We start from the raw sequence: 19,649 nt of genomic DNA, 5'->3' as shown, positions 1-19,649 counted from the left end.
CCATAATCAAGTGGGATTTATAGGGAAGAAAGGATGATTCAATATTCACAAATCAATGTGATACACCAAATTAACAAAATGCAAGATAAAAATATATGATCATCTCAACAGTGCAGAAAAAGCATTTGACAAAATTCAAATCCATTTATAATAAATCTCAACAAAGTGGGTTTACAGGGAACATGCCTCAGCATAATAATGGTCATATAATGTCAAACCCATATCTAACATAATGCTCAAGGGTATTATACCTGAAAGCTTTTCCTCTATGATCAGGAACAATGATGCCACTTTTTTTTTTTTTTTTTGCGGTACTTGGGCCTCTCACTGTTGTGGCCTCTTCCATTGCAGAGCACAGGCTCCGGACGCGCAGGCTCAGTGGCCATGGCTCACGGGCCTAGCTGCTCCATGGCATGTGGGATCTTCCCAGACCGGGGCACTAACCTGTGTCCCCTGCATTGGCAGGCAGACTCTCAACCACTGCGCCACCAGGGAAGCCCTTTTTATTTATTTTTTGACAATGCCACTTTTATTCAATATAGTAATGAAAGGCCTAGCCACAAAAATCAGACAAGAAAAATAAGTATAAGTCATTAAAATTGGAAGGAAGGAAGTAAAACTGTCACTATTTGCAGATGGCATGATAGTATATATAGAAAACTATGAATTCTCCACCAAAAAAAAGTTAAAACTAACAAATGAATTCAGTAAAATTGCAGAATACAAAATCAGTATACAAAAATCTAGTGTTTCTATACACTAATATTAAAATATGAGAAAGAGAAATTCAGAAAACAATCTCATTTACAATTGCTTCAAAAAGAATAAAATACCTAGGAATAAATTTAACCAAAGAGGTGAAAGACCTGTACTCTGAAAACTGTAAGACACCGTTGAAACTGAAGATGACACAAATAAATGGAAAAATGTATCATGCTCATGGATTAAAAGAATTAATTCTGTTAAAATGTCCTTACTACCCAAAGCAATCTGCAGAATCAATGCAATCCCTATCAACATAGCAATGGCATTTTTCACAGACAGGAATAAATAATCCAAAATTTGTATAGAAACACAAAAGACCCTGAAAAGCCAAAGCAATCTTAAAGAAGAACAGAGCTGAATATATCATGCTCTCTGATTTCAAACTATATTACAAAGCTATAGTAATCAAAACTGTATGGAACTGGCACAAAAAGACATATAGATCAATGGAACAGGATAGAGAGCCCTAAAATAAACCCACACTATATGGTCAATTAATTTACAAAAAAGGAGCCAAGAATATACAGTGGGGAAAAGACAGTCTCTTCAATAAATCCTGTTGGGAAAACTGGACAGCTACATGCAAAAGAATGAAATTGGACCAGTTTCTTAACCATATACAAAAAATAAACTCAACATGGATTAAAGACTTAAATGTAAGACCTGAAACTCCAGAAGGAAAACACAGACAGTACACTTTTTGACATTGGTCTTAGCATTATTTTTTTGGATCCATCTCCCCAGGCAAGGGCAACAAAAGCAAAAGTAAACAAATTGGACTACATCAAACTAAAAAGCTTTACACAGTGAAGGAAATCATCAACAAACTGAAAAGGCAACCCAGTGAATGGGAGAAGATATTTGCAAATGATATATCCAATAAGGCATTAATATCTAAAATATATAGAGAATTCACTCAACTCAATATCAAAAAAACAAACAATCTGATTAAAAAATGAGCAGAAGATCTGAATAGACATTTTTCCAAGGCAGACATACAGATGGCCAATAGACACACGAAAGGATGCTTAACATCACTAATCATCAGGGAAACGCAAATCAAAACTTCAAAGAAATATCACCTCACACTTATCAAAATGGCTATTATAAAAAAGACAACAAAAAACAAGTGTTGGGGGCAGAGTCAAGATGGTGGTGTGAGAAGACGTGGAGTTCATGTCTCCCCACAACTAGGGCACCTGCCAGATGCTGGTGAGGGACCTCGATGCCCAAGGAGATGGGAAGAACCCCCAAGCAAACAGGTAGGATGTGGCGAAACTGAAAGGGGAGAAGTGGGGGTAGAAGAAGTGGGGGCCAGACAGGTCCGGTGCCCCTCAGGGGTGGCTGAGAGTGGGGAGGGGTTCCCACGCCTGGAGGGACCCTTGGGGACTTGGATCAGGGGGGAGTGCACCCAGTGTTTCCCTTGCCCAACCTGCTGACAAAGTCTGCCCAGCTCTCAGGCCAGGTCCTATGCCCTCAGAGGTCCCCTCTGGGCCGGGTTGGTCCTGGAGGCATAGGAGAGAGGCTGGGAAAGAACAGCAGAGACAGGCAGGAGGGCCCCTCCAAGACCGGAGGAACGGGCAAGGAGTGGACGGTGTTTGACCTGCCCACTGGGGCATGGGGAACCTGCTGAGCTCCCAGGCCGATCCCCTGCCCTCCAAAGTCCCCTCCAGGCAGTGTGGGTCCTGGGAGCATAGGAAGGAGACCAGTGAAATCAGGAGAGGCAGGTGGGAGGGGCCCCTTGGGATGAGAGGAGCAGGAGAGGAGGAGGGCATTTGCCCTGCTCACTTGAGCCCAGGAAACCTGCTGGGCTCCCAGGTGGGGTTCCCTGCCCTCTGAGACCAGAGGCACATCTGGGCCCTTCTGTTCTGTTGAGCCTAAGCCCCACCCCCAACCCTCACAGCCCCTTTCCCAGCCCTGTGGGTCCTAACCATAGGCCCCACCCACTGCCCAAACCACCTCTGTGCTTAGGCCTGCCCTCCACAGCCAAGGCCTTTTCCACATTTTCTTTTTTTTTCTTTTTTTTGCCACCCTACACAGCTTGCAGGATCTTGGTTCACAAGCCAGGGGTCAGGCCACTCAGGTCACTCCTCCTGCAGTGGGGGATCCAAGTCCAAACTACTGGAATAACAGAGAACCTCAGACCTCAGGGAATATTCATAGGAGTGAGGTCTCCTGGAGGTCTTCTTCTCAGCACCAAGACACAGCTCTACCCAACAGCCTGCAAACTCCAGTGTCGGAAGCTTCAGGCCAAACAACCAGTAAGACAGAAACACAATCCCACTCATTAAAAAAAGGAAAAAAAAACATGAGATGGCAAAAAAATATGTCATAGATGAAGGAGCAAGGTAAAAACCTACAAGACCAAATGAATAAAGAGGAAATAGGCAATCTACCTGAAAAAGAATTCAGAGTCAAGATAATAAAGATGATCCAGAATCTCAGAAATAGAATGGAGGCATGGATTGAGAAAATACAAGAAATGTTTAACAAAGATCTAGAAGAACTAAAGAACAAACAAACAGAGATGAACAAGACAATAACTGAAATGAAAAATACACTAGAAGGAATCAATAACAGGATAACTGAGGCAGAAGAACGAATAAGTGAGCTGGAAGACAAAATGGTGGAAATAACTGCTGAGGAGCTGAAAAGATAAAAGAATGAAAAGAATTTAAGACAATTTCAGAGACCTCTGGGACAACACCAAATGCACCAACATTCGAATTATAGGGGTCCCAGAAGAAGAAGAGAAAAAGAAAGGGTCTGAGAAAATATTTGAAAAGGATTACAGTGGAAAACTTCCTTAACATGGGAAAGGAAAGAGTCACCTAAGCCCAGGAAGCACAGAGAGTCCCATACAGGATAAACCCTAGGAGAAACACACCAATACACATATTAATCAAACTAACAAAAATTAAATTCAAAGAAAAAATATTAATGGCAAGAAGGGAAAAACAAAATATAACATATAAAGGAATCCCCATAAGGTTATAAGCTGATTTTTCAGCAGAAACTCTGCAGGCCAGAAAGGAGTGGCAGGATATACTTAAAGTGATGAAAGAGCAAAGCCTACAACCAAGATTACTCTACCCAGAAAGGATCTCATTCAGATTCAATGGAGAAATCAAAAGGTTTTCAAACAAGCAAAAGCTAAGAGAATTCAGCACCAACCAGCTTTACAACAAATGATAAAGAAACTTCTCTAGGAGGGAAACACAAGAGAAGAAAAAGACACACGAAAACAAACCCTCTGACTGGGCCCATGAAGAATTAATTCAATGAGAGATAAGCTTCACAATAAAGACCTGCTTAGTTAAAACACACACACACACACACACACACAAAACTACAGGCCAATATCACTGATGAACATAGGTGCAAAAATCCTCAACAAAATACTAGCAAACAGAATCCAACAGCACATTAAAAGGATCATACACCATGATTAAGTGGGGTTTATCCCAGGAATGCAAGGATTCTTCAACATACACAAATCAATCAATGTGATACACCATATTAACAAACTGAAGGATAAAAACCATATGATAATCACAATAGATGCAGAAAAAGCTTTTGACAAAATTCAACACACATTTATGATAAAAACTCTCCAGAAGGTAGGCACCGTAGGAACTTACCTCAACATAATAAAGTCCATATATGACAAACGCACAGCCAGCATTGTTCTCAATGGTGAAAGATTGAAACCATTTCCACTAAGATCAGGAACAAGACAAGGTTGCCCACTCTCACCACTATTATTCAACATAGTTTTGGAAGTTTTAGCCACAGCAATCAGTGAAGAAAAAGAAATAAAAGGAATCCAAATCGGAAAAGAAGGAATAAAACTCCCACTCTTTTCAGATGACATGATACTATACATAGAGAATCCTAACGATGCTACCAGAAAACTACTAGAGTTAATCAATGCATTTGGTAAAGTAACAGAACCCAAAATTAATGCACAGAAATCTCTTGCATTCCTATACACTAATGATGAAAAATCTGAAAGTGAAATCAAGAAAACACTCCCATTTACCACCGGAACAAAAAGAATAAAATACTTAGGAATAAACCTACCTAAGGAGACAAAAGACCTGTATGCAGAAAACTATAAGACACTGATGAAAGAAATTAAAGATGATACAAACAGATGGAGAGATATACCATGTTCTTGGATTGGAAGATCAATATTGTGAAAATGACTGTACTACACAAAGTAATCTACAGATTCAGTGTAATCCCTATCAAACTACCAATGGCATTTTTCACAGAACTAGAACAAAAAATTTCACAATGTGTATGGAAACACAAAAGACCCCTAATAGCCAAAGCAATCTTGAGAAAGAAAAATGGAGCTGGAGGAATCAGGCTCACAGACTTCAGACCATACCACAAAGCTGCAGTAGTCAAGACAGTATGGTACTGGAACAAAAACAGTAATATAGATCAATGGAGCAGGATAGAAAGCTCAGAGATAAACCCACACACATATGGTTACCTTATCTTTGATAAAGGAGGCAAGAATATACAGTGGAGAAAAGACAGCCTCTTCAGTAAGTGGTGCTGGAAAACTGGACAGCTACATGTGAAAGAATGAAATTAGAATACTCTCTAACACCATACACAAAAGTAAACTCAAAATGGATCAAAGACCTAAATGTAAGGCCAGACACTATAAAACTCTTAGAGGGAAACATAGGCAGAATATTCTATGACATAAATCACAGTAAGATCCTTTTTGACCCACCTCCTAGAGTAATAGAAATAAAAACAAAAATAAACAAATGGGACCTAATGAAACTTAAAAGCTGTTGCACAGCAAAGGAAACCATAAACAAGAAGAAAATGCAACCCTCAGAATGGGAGAAAATATTTCCAAACAAAGCAACTGACAAAGGATTAATCTCCAAAATATACAAGCAGCTCATGCAGCTGAATAACAAAAAAACAAACAACCCAATCCAAAAATGGGCAGAAGATCTAAATAGACATTTCTCTAAAGATGATATACAGATTGCCAACAAACACATGAAAGGATGTTCAACATCACTAATCATTAGAGAAATGCAAATCAAAAGTATAATGAGGTATCACCTCACACCAGTCAGAATGGCCATCATCAAAAAATCTACAAACAATAAATGGTGGAGCGGGTGTGGAAAAAAGGGAACCCTCTTACACTGTTGGTGGGAATGTAAATTGATACAGCTACTATGGAGAACAGTATGGAGGTTCCTTAAAAAACTAGAAATGGAACTACCATACGACCCAGCAATCCCATTACTGGACATATACCCTGTGAAAACCATAATTCCAGAGGAGTCATGTACCACACTGTTCATTGAAGATCTATTTACAATAGCCAGGACATCGAAGCAACCTAAGTATCCATTGACAGATGAATGGATAAAGAATATGTGGCACATATATACAATGGAATATTACTCAGCCATAAAAAGAAATGAATTTGAGTTATTTGTAGTGAGGTGGATGGACCTAGAGAGTGTCATACAGATTGAAGTAAGTCAGAAATAGAAAAACAAATACTGTATGCTAACACATATATATGGAATCTAAAAAAAAACAAAACAAAATGGTTCTGAGGAACCTAGGGGCAGGACAGGAATAAAGATGCAGACGTAGAGAATGGACTTGAGGACACGGGGATGGAGAAGGCTAAGCTGGGACGAAGTGAGAGAGCGGCATGGACATATATACACTACCAAATGTAAAATAGATAGCTAGTGGGAAGCCGCCGCATAGCACAGGGAGATCAGCTCAGTGCTTTGTGACCAACCACCTAGAGGGGTGGGATAGGGAGGGTGGGAGTGAGACACAAGAGGGAGGGGATATGGGGATATATGTATACATATAGCTGATTCTCTTTGTTATACAGCAGAAACTAACACAACTTTGTAAAGCAATTATACTCCAATAAAGATGTTAAAAAAAAAGACAAAACTCCTATCTTAGACATTTTAATACTTTTTGAATATAACCATTATTGAATATTTTTCTCTAACTTGCTGCTTTTATTTGTATTTGTATTTTTTCTTTTTTAAGCCAGCAAATCATCTGTAGGTAATATAGCATGGTATTGTGCATAAATATCTGGACTATATGTCAGAAAGCATATTATTTGTATCTAGTGTTTATAGAAACCAATGAATAAATATTTACATATTATAAGCACTTTTAAATGATAACTTCAAAATAACTCAGGTTTTAAGAACCAGTCTGTATGCTAAAACGTATCAAAAATCATCAATCTTACTGAGTATCTTTCTTCATCAACTCACTGATGACTAAAGTAGAAAAGTCTTTTTTCTAACATACAAAATATGTAAGGATTTAATTTCAAGTTTATCATCACACAAATCTGCAAGAAGACATTAGAGAATGATTAAATTTTTGGTTATGGAGTAGGTCAATATTTGTAGGTAAATATTTGAGATGAATGAATAAATGAACAAATGAATAAATGACAGAATTTCATAGTCACATTAAAGAAACTTACAAAGTACTAGAATTAAAAGAGGGTAAATGTTTATCTAAGCGACATTTATTGTTTACTATGTGAAACAGTTTTTCCCTTTAAGGTTGGAAAAAAGGAGATTCTACTGATGAATGTACAAATATAGCTTAAAAATTAATTCATGGAATTGATTTTTCCACACTGCATTCAATTTTATTTCATTTGTTAAAATATCTGTAATACACAGAATAAAAATAAGCTAGTCCTAAATACTGAAATGAAAATAGAAAATAGTTGTTTTAAATTGTATGACCAAATACAGCCTTTTGTTTTCAGTTGCCATGGAGCCCTCATATATTTCCGCATCAAAAATTTGTGTTTATGTGCCTCATACAAGAAAAGCCTTATCAAATAAGTCTTTTATAAAGAATAAAATTTGTATATTTTTTTCCCCTCACATATGTACTGACAATTTCCTACTACCTGTGTCAATTGATAGTACCAGACAAATCCACTCAGGGTCTTTCTTTGTCATTCTCTACATACAAGAGGATGTAGAGATCAAACAGCAAAAGGCAGAGAACTGGGCTCAGTCTACAGACAATGGGTTGCTATTAAGGCATATACTTTGTTAGACTGACAGACAAAAGGCATTATGTGTAATAAGGGGGAATGGAAGAGATACTTGGCTGCTTAATACCATCTATTCTTTTTTTTTTTTAACCTTTCAAACCCACTTTTATTTTCCTTTTTCCTCCTCACATACAGAGCTTCTCCACACACTGCATTTCTTGCAGCTATAAAGTCATTTGACGTTGGTCAGGTACCATTTTATCCCCTAAAACTTTGCTGGCATCAAAATGTGACAGTTAACCAGTGTTAAATCTGTAAAATATTTACATAGCAGAGCACATTAAGCTTTAGACGCTAGGCAATTAAACCACGTAAAAATTGGACAAACCCCCATCTTACATGTTCAGAATCAGCTGTTCACAGTCCTATCTTGTGACTGTACATGGTTCAAAAGGCAGCAGAGGCAACAGGCAGTTACTTGAAGGACACTGAACACTATGATCTGGAAGCACATTATGATGCTACCCCAGTATCATGCACCACTCCACCTTTCTCCAAGGTGGTCTCATAATTCTGGAATGGTAGGTCCAGCTGATACCAAAGGAAGACAGACAACACAACGTTTACTCTGTGGAGATATTCTAACTTCTACTATGGACGCATGGTGATTTTGAATGCAACTCGTCCTAAAAACTTGTCACGATCATCCTGGTTTTTTAGGTTGGGTGATCCATCAATCTTGCGCTCAACTGTTACTTCGTTTACGTTATTTCTATTACCAAAGATGAGCTGGACGGCAACAAATGACTGTAGATAGCTCCCATGCAATTTTTTCCCATAATATGGAAAATACTTTAAATCTATAGTTCCATTAGAAGCATAAGTTGATAGCATTGATGTGTTTTCACCCTTCAAAATACATTCTATCCTTGGTTCTCCTTGAGGCTTTACTCCAATTATTCTGTTCATTTTCACAAGAATACAAGGGCTTTCTGTGGAGTAGCCAAACTCGGGATCATCCACACCACTGCGTGCTTCAAGTAAGACAAGAGGAAACCGACATGAAGTATAATCTAGACCTTCTGCTCAAAAAAATGCTCCATCGGGACAATCTGTGAGATTCTTCTAAGCCATATGACTTTAGAAATCTCTTAAGGTCATTAATGTACCCTCTACAGGACTCTGGATTAGACACGCTGAATGAAAAATCCAACGCCATCACTTGTTTTGGAAAAACCGTAAGTCCTGGGCTAGGCATCTGGTCACGATATTTTGGAACCTCATCGTTCAGAGCCTGAAGCATAGCCCACTTTGTGAATGAAAAGAGTGCAGCCAGGAACCCATAAAAGAACTAGGTAGGGCTTCCCTGGTGGCGCAGTGGTTTAGAGTCCGCCGGCCGATGCAGGGGACACAGGTTCGTGCCCCGGTCCGGGAAGATCCCACATGCCGTGGAGCGGCTGGACCCGTGAGCCATGGCCGCTGAGCCTGTGCGTCCGGAGCCTGTGCTCCGCAACGGGAGAGGCCACAACAGTGAGAGGCCCACATACCGCAAAAAAAAAAAAAAAAAAAAGAACTACGTAGAAGAGCAAGATCAAACCCCAGCTCTTGGCGGTGGGCTCCAGGAACTCTCCGGTAGTCGTGTTGTAGATGAAGAGCTTCCACTCGGCCAGGCTCTGGTTGAAGGACTTCTCTTTCTTCGTCATGGTGAGTGTGCGGACGGCGAGGGGAGCGGCTGCTAAGTGGAAGCTGCGAGGAGCGCAGAGGCGCGCGTCCGGGCTGGAGCAGCGCAGCCCGCGACCGCGGCGGAAGGCCGGACGGCCGAGGAAACCTCGTCGCTGCGGTGAGCGCTCAAGCAGACTGCGCTGCGCCGGGCCGCCGCTTCGGCCGCGAGAGCCTCCCATTTATTCTCTTAATTTCAGAGTGGCACCAAATACCAATCATCTCTCTCATCTTTCGTCAAAATGTTATTAGTGAAAAAGTAGACTCCCTCTGCTATCTGGTTTCTTTTCAGTGGTAACCGAAACCACACAACTGTTCTCAGTCAACTTGAAATCATCCCAATATGATCATATTTTTTAAATGTTTTAAAAATAAATCTGCCATAATTGTTATGACTCGTGTTTTATAACCATATTTTTATTTTCCTCATTCATAAAGAGATAAAAGAGTATACAAATGCTTGTCAATAATCTATTTGATATTCCTTTACTTATCCATCTCTCCTTTTCAGATTTCTATCTGTTCCTTTAAACTTTATTAACTTTTGCATAAAATATTAGATTTGTATAACTGTAAGGTATTTGCAACCAAACTTGATCTTTTTGTTGACTTGACACCTTTAGGATATATTGAAATGCCACTCTCCCCTTTTAGAGAGGTCTTCAAATTGAGAATATACAAACATTGTATAATTATAATATGAAAAAAAGCCCCTTCTGACTTAGAGTGTGAATAAAAGGTTTAATCCCCACATTATGTAAGAGAAAGACGCTTAGGGCATTGAAAAAGGTGTGCCAGAGCCTGATTGTATATATTGGCTCAACACATTGTAAATACCTAAAGTTGCCAATCTTGACCTCTATAATTCCTCCCTTTGACCACAAAACCCTATTCTTTCAATTATCTTACTCTCCCACTCTTCTCTTCATCTTTGATGCCCTCTAGTACTTTAATCCTTCCTATTAATAATATGAAAACTAACATATTAGTTCACAAAGTGTTGTACATTATTTTATTTAATCTTCTTAACAATCTGTATTATCCCCATTTTAGAGATAAGAAGACTCAGAGATTTAGAAACTCACCCAATATCACACGGCTAGGACTTCTGATATCAAAATAAATGGAGAGAGCAGATGCTTCATTCTCACCTTACATCAACTATATAAACAATAGAAAAAATATGTATGTATATACTTTTAAAAGAACCAAGTATAGCCATCTTCAAAACAGGAAGGTAAACTTTTGGAGGACCATAAACTATGTGTGAGAAAATTGTGTTCCATATAATGAGGTGGCAAGAGCTGGGGGCAGGAGTCCAGATATAACCAACAAGAGGCCTAGTGCAAGGATCCAGGCACATACCGCCATCTTCCAGGCTAGGCACAAAAGAAAATGATGCCTGTGCTCAGGAAGAAGCAGAGGTTCGGGTAATTAACAGAATAACACCTTTGGTACCTGGTAAACTCCGGAGGAGTGGGGAGCATCCGAGCTCAGAAAATTAGCTCTCAAGTTCCACATCTGACAGGATATAATGTCCATTCCTTGTTCTATCAATGGCTCCAACCAAACCTTAGCAGATGTTTCTATACTTCCCATAATATATGCTGTATAAAGCAGAGGTCATACTCTTTCAGGCAATCTCAGCTACAGTGAAGAATGCACAATTAAGAATGACCAAAATGGGGACTTCCCTGGTGGCACAGTGGTTAAGAATCTGCCTGCCAATGCAAGGAACACGAGTTCGGGCTCTGATCCAGGAAGATTCCACATGCCGCGGAGCAACTAAGCCCGTGCGTCACAACTACTGAAGCCCGCTCACCTAGAGCCATGCTCTGCAACAAGAGAAGCCACCGCAATGAGAAGCCTGTGCACCACAACATAGAGTACCCCCGCTCACCACAACTAGAGGAAGCCCGTGCGCAGCAACGAAGGCCCAATGTGGCCAAAAATAAATAAATAAATTTATTTTAAAAAAAAAGAATGACCAAAATGTTGGAAGTGTACCAACTCCATGAAGGACTATGAACTCAGTAAAGGGTAGGAAAAGGTGAGGGATCACAGAGAAGTCAAACTGTATGTTTCAAATAAGTAAAATTCATACACTCAAATAAAGGAAGATTATTGTATACATGAAAGAATAGGTACTTATGAAAGAGAACCAATTAGAAATTCTGGAGCTGAAAAGTGGTAGAACTGGGACTCAGACATGAGTTTCCTCCTTTCAAGATCTATGTTCTCTCCTCTGAAATCAGCTACCCCCTAAAAACACACAGAGACATATATACATGCTTATTTGCTTATTTATTTAGCTTCCTCATTACTCTACCTCTATACATATTCTTGACATTACGGTCCATCAAAGGAGCCTGTTATTCTCGTCTCCACATCTACTCCACTCACCTTGCAAATTTGTAATCTTGTGGCTCTCAACTTTGGTTGCATACTAGTTATTCTCTGCAACATTAAAAATAAATACACTGTAACTACTCTAAACAAATTGCAATCTGACCCTTTCTAGGTAGGACTCATGCATTGATATATTTTAAAGCTCCATGGATGATTCTATAAGAATAACTGCAATTATATACTTTTGTTTCAGAAAGGGCTAATTATTCACTAAAAATGTGCACCTTCCCCTTCCATTGTAAAAAGTCATAATTAGGAACCAGCTGCCTAGTTAGGGAGTTATTCCTGAGCACCCCCGTATCAAGGTAGGGCCAGGTGATGAGTGCTCATCATTAGAATATAAACAGAAATAATGCATATCATTTCTGATAGGAGTTAGTTAAAAAGCAGTGTATATTTTTCATTCTCTCTTTTCCTATCTACTAACTGGATGTAGAAGACTCTAGGGGGTCTAGCAAGCACAAAATCACAAGGTGGAAGGAGCCTGGGCCCATGAATCACAACTTGAAGAAAATCACGCTCCGACCAAGTTTTATATCATCACAAAATTACTCAGAGAAACACATGTATTATAAGTCTCTAAAATTCTGAGGTTTTTTTCATCGGCTAGAATTACCCAGATCAACAGAAAAATTGGTACCTTGAAATGGGGTGCTGCTGTGACAAAAATCTCAAATGTGTGGAATTAGTGATCAGGAAGCAGGCATCAGGGAAACAACTAGCAGAGGCTGGTAAGATGGAATAGCGGTAAAAACATTTTTCAAGTATTATCTTCAATAACTTGGAAAGCAGACCAAAAACCTGTACGCTTGTAACTCTACAGCCATAGTTCTCAACTGGGGATGATTTTGCCCCCTGGAGGACATTTGGCAATGACTGAAGACAGTAAAACATCATGAAAATTTTAGTTATTTTTCAAGACCAACTCAATTGTTATGACTTACTCCTCCTATCAGATTATACTACCTTATGTCACTCATATTAGTCTTGTATATGCACTCCATCAGAATGTGACACAATTCATTCTCCCTTTTTTTACATTTGTCTCCTCTTCTCTATTATAAGTCTAATGTAGTCTAATCCATGTATCCCATATATTGCCTAGAATGTCTTACACACAGAAACAATACAATTTGTGTTTGTTGAGTACACATTTGTTGAATGAATATATACTATTCTTCAAATCACTGATTCTATGGTCCTTGATCTCATAGTCCAGTATTGAGATACACATCAAAAGATCACTTCACAATACAAGTCTTACAGAATCTGAGGTCTTACACTAGTTTTCACATTATTAGGTTTTCCCAGCAACTGCTACCCTCTGGGCATTCTTTCACCCCCAACTTCTAATTGCATGCGACTAGTTACTGTGTAAACTTGCCAGCTGCCTTAAATAGGGAAAACAGTTAAGAGTACATTTCTAAGGAATGTATTCGGTCTAAAGAGTTTGAATGATAGTCTTTTAAGGAGGTTAAGGGTTGGAAGATAAACTCAATTTTAGTACTTGAGTAGTAACAAGGGTACGAAAAACAGAAACCACTATGGCTATCCATGGGAAGAAATGGTCAGAGGCAAGGGCATCAGGAAAGGCTAACTAAGAAAGGTGATATATATGTATATACAGAGAGAGATAAGAAAAGATAATTACCTACTTTGATATTACGGACCAATATAGATTAGCTTAATTTGGCACTGTTAAAAACTCCTTAGCGCATCTAGTTGGCTCTGACATTAGGATGCTAATGGACAGTTTACTATAGATGGAAAGCAAAACAACAATTTAAATTTCCCTTCCAGACTGAAATACTGCTTCTCAGTTGAAGATACAAATCTGGACTTCAGGGTGACTGGAGACAGTTTTGGGATCATAAGCATGCAGGTAATGGAAATGGATGAAGTCACTCAGCAGTAGTGAAAACCAAAAAAAGAAAAGTTGAAAATGTAGAGGATATACAGAGTAGAAGCCACTGAAGGAATTAATAAGCAAACTAAATCATTATGGTTTCCTCACATAATCCATATCACATTATGTTGGCTGTTTTATATGAGTTTACAATTAAACCAGATGGCTTTGTTTTTTCTCAAATATATTATTTTTTTCCACCTTGATTTCAAGATCTTTAGTATATGAACCACTCTTCCCCGTCTTTATATTTTCCTAAACGCATCACCTCCAGTAGTCAATGAACTTTTGATTCACTGAATTTAAACCTGGCAAGGAATTCCACTCCTTTCACCCATCCACCTCCCAAAAGCCCAAATCTCTCATAAAAGGGAAGTTTCTAAATTCCTGCATCAACCTCTGCAGGTAATCCTACCCTCACAACATTCTTGGCTAGTAAGAGTGTGGGTTTAGAGAAACATTATTCAGTTGATCAAGGCTCATCAATGGGAAAACCTGGTAAGACTAGAGAGAACATGATCCTATGGCTAATTTCTTAATAGAGCAATAGAAAGCCAAACAGCTTTCGGTGGGGCATTGAGGGAAGAAGCATTAGAAACTAAGACTTTATGACCTTGGGGCAGATATGGTACCCAAACAGCTTCTGGTGTCATCCACCAAATGGTCCCAACTACTGATCAAATGCATTCAACTTGGTGCTGACGGCTTAACATTCCAAAGGTGAAAAGGAGAAAAGCAGAGATTACAGGGACCATCTACGAATGAGCAACACATACCAGTAACCTGGGACTAGGATGTTAAAATTCACATCATTACAAAACAAATCTCCCCGTAGGCCACATTTCCTTTTAATTTTCTTCTTCTCATCTAACCACCCCCTCTTTTATTTGAACCTAACGGTCATTCTCTTCACCATATCATCTCATTTGGGGGTTTATTTTTTTTCCCCTTTGATCTGTATGGATCTGAGTGTATACATGCTAACGTGCCTTTGGTGGTAGTGGTTTACAACAACTTTGGGAAGGCAAGACTTTCATGTTGGGACTATACTGTGCCAACTCTTCAGTTCTCTTTGAGATTACCTCATGAACTAAAGAGAAAGGTTTGCATGAATTGTTTTCCCAATGGTGGGTTTTAAATTGCTGAAGTGAGAAAGGATCCTCACTGAGCATGGCTAACCAGAAGTCAAAAAACAGATGATCCCAATTTCAAATGCTATTAGGCTGTGGATAAACAGGGAAATGGAGAGTAGTGCAAGAGGAAGGCTAACCTCATAAAAGGGTAAAAGGAAAGGGCAATTGCTGCCACAAGTGCACTGAAAAATAGAGAAGTAAATTCAGACACTGGTGGCAGGTGGCGGAGGAAGGTGGCAAGGAATAAATGTTGAAGATTGGAAAGGTTAAGAGGTTAGCCTAGGTTGGATAAAATAAATGTAGGTTTTGGCATCAAATACCTGGGTTTAAATTCTTACCTGTAGTCAAGTGATCTTCAGCAATTAAGAGTATGATCTGAGCATCAGTATTTCCACCTAATTCATAATTTTAGGGTTACTGATATAAATACACTGCTTAGAACACAACATGGTATTCAGTAATTGGCAGCTTTTATAATTATATTTAAGGATAGAAGAGTCCAAAACAGAACTTTTAGTTTACCATTGTTGGCAGCTTTCAGAAAAGAGAAAATAGCTACAAACCAAAGAAAGAAGAGTCAGTCTCTCACAGGAGAAAGAGTCACAAGATTCACACTCAAGGCCACAAAACAGTGAACCTTTTACCAGATATTAAAGTTTAAAACCACACAGCTTAACAGTAATGTTAATTTTACCACTAGGTGGCAATGATACAGCTGAATTTCACTGACAAGGTTAATTTTAAAAACAGTGAGCAAATCCAGACAGAAATTCCAAGAAACTTTTTAGTACATATTTTCATTTTAGAAAAATGAAAAAAATTTTATATACAATTTAATTTATAGCAAAATGTGTGATTATCTGATTCAATATGTATGTTAACTTCTGAGGCAATTCATGCAACAAATACAATTTTTAAACAGTTCTGGTCACAGTTAAGTCTTTTTAAAAAACTAGACATATATCATGAAGAGAATAGAAATCATGGAAAGCTACAAGTATTTTTGAAGCTTTAGAGTTCTAAGAAAGTCATTATAAAATGCAAAGTATTTCAATGAAAAAGTTAAACCTTTCAAAAATGACTGATAGAGAACAATTTTTTTTTTTAAAATTTAGGGCCAAAACATGAAATAATATGCAGACACTTTGCTTTTAAATTACATATGAAATTAATATTCATATAGGTAATATCTTTTCAATGTCAAATAAAACTACGTTGTTAAGCAAGTTTATCAAAATTCTAACGAATTCAGGAATACCTTTTTACAAATGTTAAAATAATAAATGATGAAATTCCTTAGAATCTGCACTTTCCATAATTATTCCTGCTTTCTTCATAAAACAGATAATTTACAGCTTATTAAAAATACTTTATTCATTTCTTCTTTTCATATCAAATAAAAGGAGAAGGTATGACGAAATTTTTCAAATTATAGACATTTTCAAGTGCATAGTAAAAAAACCCAAAAAACAAAAAACTTTCAAATACTCAAGATATTCCCTCACATATAGGGTGGGAGCTCACATCACCACATGTAACATTATAAAACCTGTACTATAATTAGATGAATAAATAATAAACCTATACTGTTATCCAATTAATAATTTTTTTAAAAAGACCCAATTAAAATGAGCCTATTTATTCCCTTTGTATAAATAGCCTAACGTTCCCTAAATTTTCAACTCCCAGTTTCTACAAATGAATAGGTCAGAATATCTTATATATAAGATTTCCAATAGTTTTCTAATTTAGCAATCACTTCCTATATTTACTTTACTTCCAGAAAAAAGTCCTCCCAAACAAATGTAAGAAAAGCATGATTTCTAAGTTATTTTATTAATTCATAGATCAGTTTCCCCTTCAATTTGAACTTCATTTTGAATTATTATAGATCACCCTGAAATCTAACAATATAGCTATTTCTCATTCCATCAGTGTATACAAATATACAAAACAAACAACCACTTAAGATGGTTAGCACAAAGAAAGATTACTGTGGCAGCCCTCACAAATCAAACAAAAGATTTCAGGAAAGTGCTCAATCTGTTCACTGTTACCTGTAACTTCTGCTAGAAAATTTATGGAATGCCACTGTCATGGAAGGGATAATTGTAGATCTACAAAAGTGAATACATACGTATGTGTGATTTATACCTATACAGGATCAGCTTCTGATTATCTACACAGATAAAGGGACAAGAGACAGATGCTGCAAAACACATAATCCTCAAACCACTTCAGATACATTTTTCGTATCTGTATTTCACAGGGCTGTGTCTGAGAATTCAGAACACAAAGAAAATTAAGCCATATTGCAGAGATCAAGAGTTACACAATTACCAAAACAATGGTAATGCTGATATACCATTACTAACTTGACTTTGTCATCTTCTGTTTATTTCTGATGGTGGCTCGAAGTTTACGTATCACCAGTCTATCAGGCAGAATCATATCACCTTGTTGTTCTAGATAATCCAATAAATTTTCAGTCCATTGGAGAGCAGCTGCATGATTAATATGTTTCTCTGGAATCAGTTCTATTTCCTCCTCCTCATTTTCACTGGATTCGTCTGTCTGGCCTTGTGCTCTTCTGATAATTTCACTGTCAGTTAAGACTTCATAGCCTGGCTCAGTACTGTCCACTTCAAGCCATTTTTCAATGTTCTCAGGAGTCACATTTTCCAATCCTTTGGTGTGTTGTAAAATGGTACCCACAGCAGCCACTGAGATATTTTCTTCATCAAAGTCCAGGCTTTCTTTTTCCTCTATGGTAGGGAGAATCTTCTTCCATGCTCTGCTAATGGTAACTGGCTTTACTAAATTCCATGCCATTGCTATTTCATAAAGTGCATCTAGCAGAGTTAGTTTCTTCCAGAATGATCTCAGGTCATTGCCTTCTTCCAAGTTGTTCTGGAGAAGACCTGCACGATAGTTTCTCTTCATCGTAGCTATGACTCCCTGATTTGAGGGCTGAATCAACGAAGCCACATTAGGTGGTAAATATTTAGCAAATATTTGGCCATCATCTGACCTCAGGACATTTTCATTTGGATGTGTTGGTGAATTATCCAACAAGAGCACAGCCTTTTCTTGCAAGCCTTTGGATCTTAAGTGCTCGCGAACTTGTGGCACAAAGATCTTATCAAACCATTGTCGGAAAATGGAAAGATCCATCCATGCACCTTTTTGGCTGAAATAAGAGACTGGCAGGTTTGAGGTGTCAGTTGACTTGAAGGAGCGAGGTTTCTTTGCTTTCCCCACAACACAAAGCTTAAGTTTGTGTAAACCTGTTGCATTGGCACAACACATGATAGTGACTCTTTCTTCAATTGACTTGTGTCCAGGGGCTGTGCATTTACCTTTGATTACTGAAGTCCTGGAAGGCAAGCATTTCCAAAACAGTCCAGTTTCATCTGCATTGTAGATCTGTTCTGGTTGCAAATTCTCTCGTTCAATAAAGTCTCGAAAGTTGTTGCAAAAATCTTCCACAGCTGTCTCATCTCCACTTAATCTTTCGTTTCTAATATTAATCTCTCTAATGCTGTGCCGCTGCTTAAAACGAGTTAACCAACCAGCAGAGGGGTTAAAATCACCATCCATTCCCAAAGCATAAAAGAAGAACTCTGCCCTTTTTGCACAAATTGGTCCAGACACGGGATTCCCTTTTGCTCTTTGCTGGTTGAACCATTCCAGCATTGCTCTGTCCAGTTCCTCATACATGGATGGCTTCATAGATTTCCTCTTGGCCAGAAGACTTGTGGAATCAGAACTGCTTGCGTAAGTTATAATCTTTTCCTTATTTTTTCTTATATCCCGAACTGTTGTCTCGCCAATTCCATAAATCACTGCCAGTTGTTTGGAAGAACCTCCATCTTCAAGTTTCTTTATTATATCAAGCTTATCTTTAATAGTTAACACAACACGCTTCCGTTTCCCTGACATGGTGAGACTCTGGGCCTCAGGGACTCACCCCAGACTCACACAGAAGCAATCCTCTAAATCCTGCCTTCTCTCACAGACTCACTTTAACAACAGCCTTACACACTCAGTCTTTCAACCTTACCAGGCACCTGGTGGCCCTGACCCCTTCCCTGGCTGGGCTGGGCTGGCAAAGAGACGGCAAAGGACGATCGGGGGGCGGAAGTCTGAGAGAACAGGCCTTTAACTTTAAATGGGCAGTAGAGGAGGCCCCAAGTCACCGCGGATAATCCGGATTACAAACATTTGTTTTATTCCCCCAGTGGCCGCGAGAAAGACTATAACCCCATCGTGACCACAAGCCTCCTTCACGCCCAGATCCCGGGTCAACGGCCGTCACTAACCCCCGCCACACCCCGAAGTTACAGCAGAGAGCGGAAGAGCCAGGGAGTCGGGGACTGGCCCCATTCCCCAGGGGGACGGTTACGTTGGATTCCTTCCCCTGCAGTCAGCCCCTTCACCGCAAGCCCCACTTCCCCGCGTTGGCGTACTTAGCCTACACAGTCCTCCCCGTTCCTCACTGCCCGCCGAGCTCCCTCTCCCCACCTCAGTTGTAATCAGGACCCAGTAACACTCCCTGCCTAACGCGCGGCGACCGCTCCTCCCCCGACCACAAGCTCCCGGAAACGCCCCCTCCCACCGCCGGCCCCGCCCCTAGCCCCACCCAGAGGCGGGACTTCCCCCC

At 39.1% G+C, this 19,649-nt stretch overlaps 1 protein-coding gene and 1 pseudogene across 1 annotated transcript; both read right to left on the bottom strand.

Moving 5' to 3' along the window:
• Window positions 1-7,952: 7,952 nt before the first annotated feature.
• On the bottom strand, window positions 7,953-14,682 carry LOC111168396 (sodium/potassium-transporting ATPase subunit beta-3-like; annotated as a pseudogene).
• Window positions 14,683-14,837: 155 nt separating this feature from the next.
• On the bottom strand, window positions 14,838-19,607 carry JRKL (JRK like). The gene has a single exon (XM_022562094.3). The coding sequence runs from the start codon at window positions 18,926-18,928 to the stop codon at window positions 17,357-17,359; it is 1,572 nt and encodes a 523-aa protein (XP_022417802.1). The 5' UTR covers window positions 18,929-19,607; the 3' UTR covers window positions 14,838-17,356.
• Window positions 19,608-19,649: the final 42 nt, after the last annotated feature.

The sequence above is a fragment of the Delphinapterus leucas genome, chromosome 7 (genome assembly GCF_059928025.1).
Source record: "Delphinapterus leucas isolate spDelLeu-1000000601 "Yukka" chromosome 7, BTC_Dleu_Yukka2, whole genome shotgun sequence".
NCBI lineage: Eukaryota > Metazoa > Chordata > Mammalia > Artiodactyla > Monodontidae > Delphinapterus > Delphinapterus leucas.
Note: the sequence above shows the minus strand (reverse complement) of the source record. Positions and strands in the feature narration are given on the sequence as shown.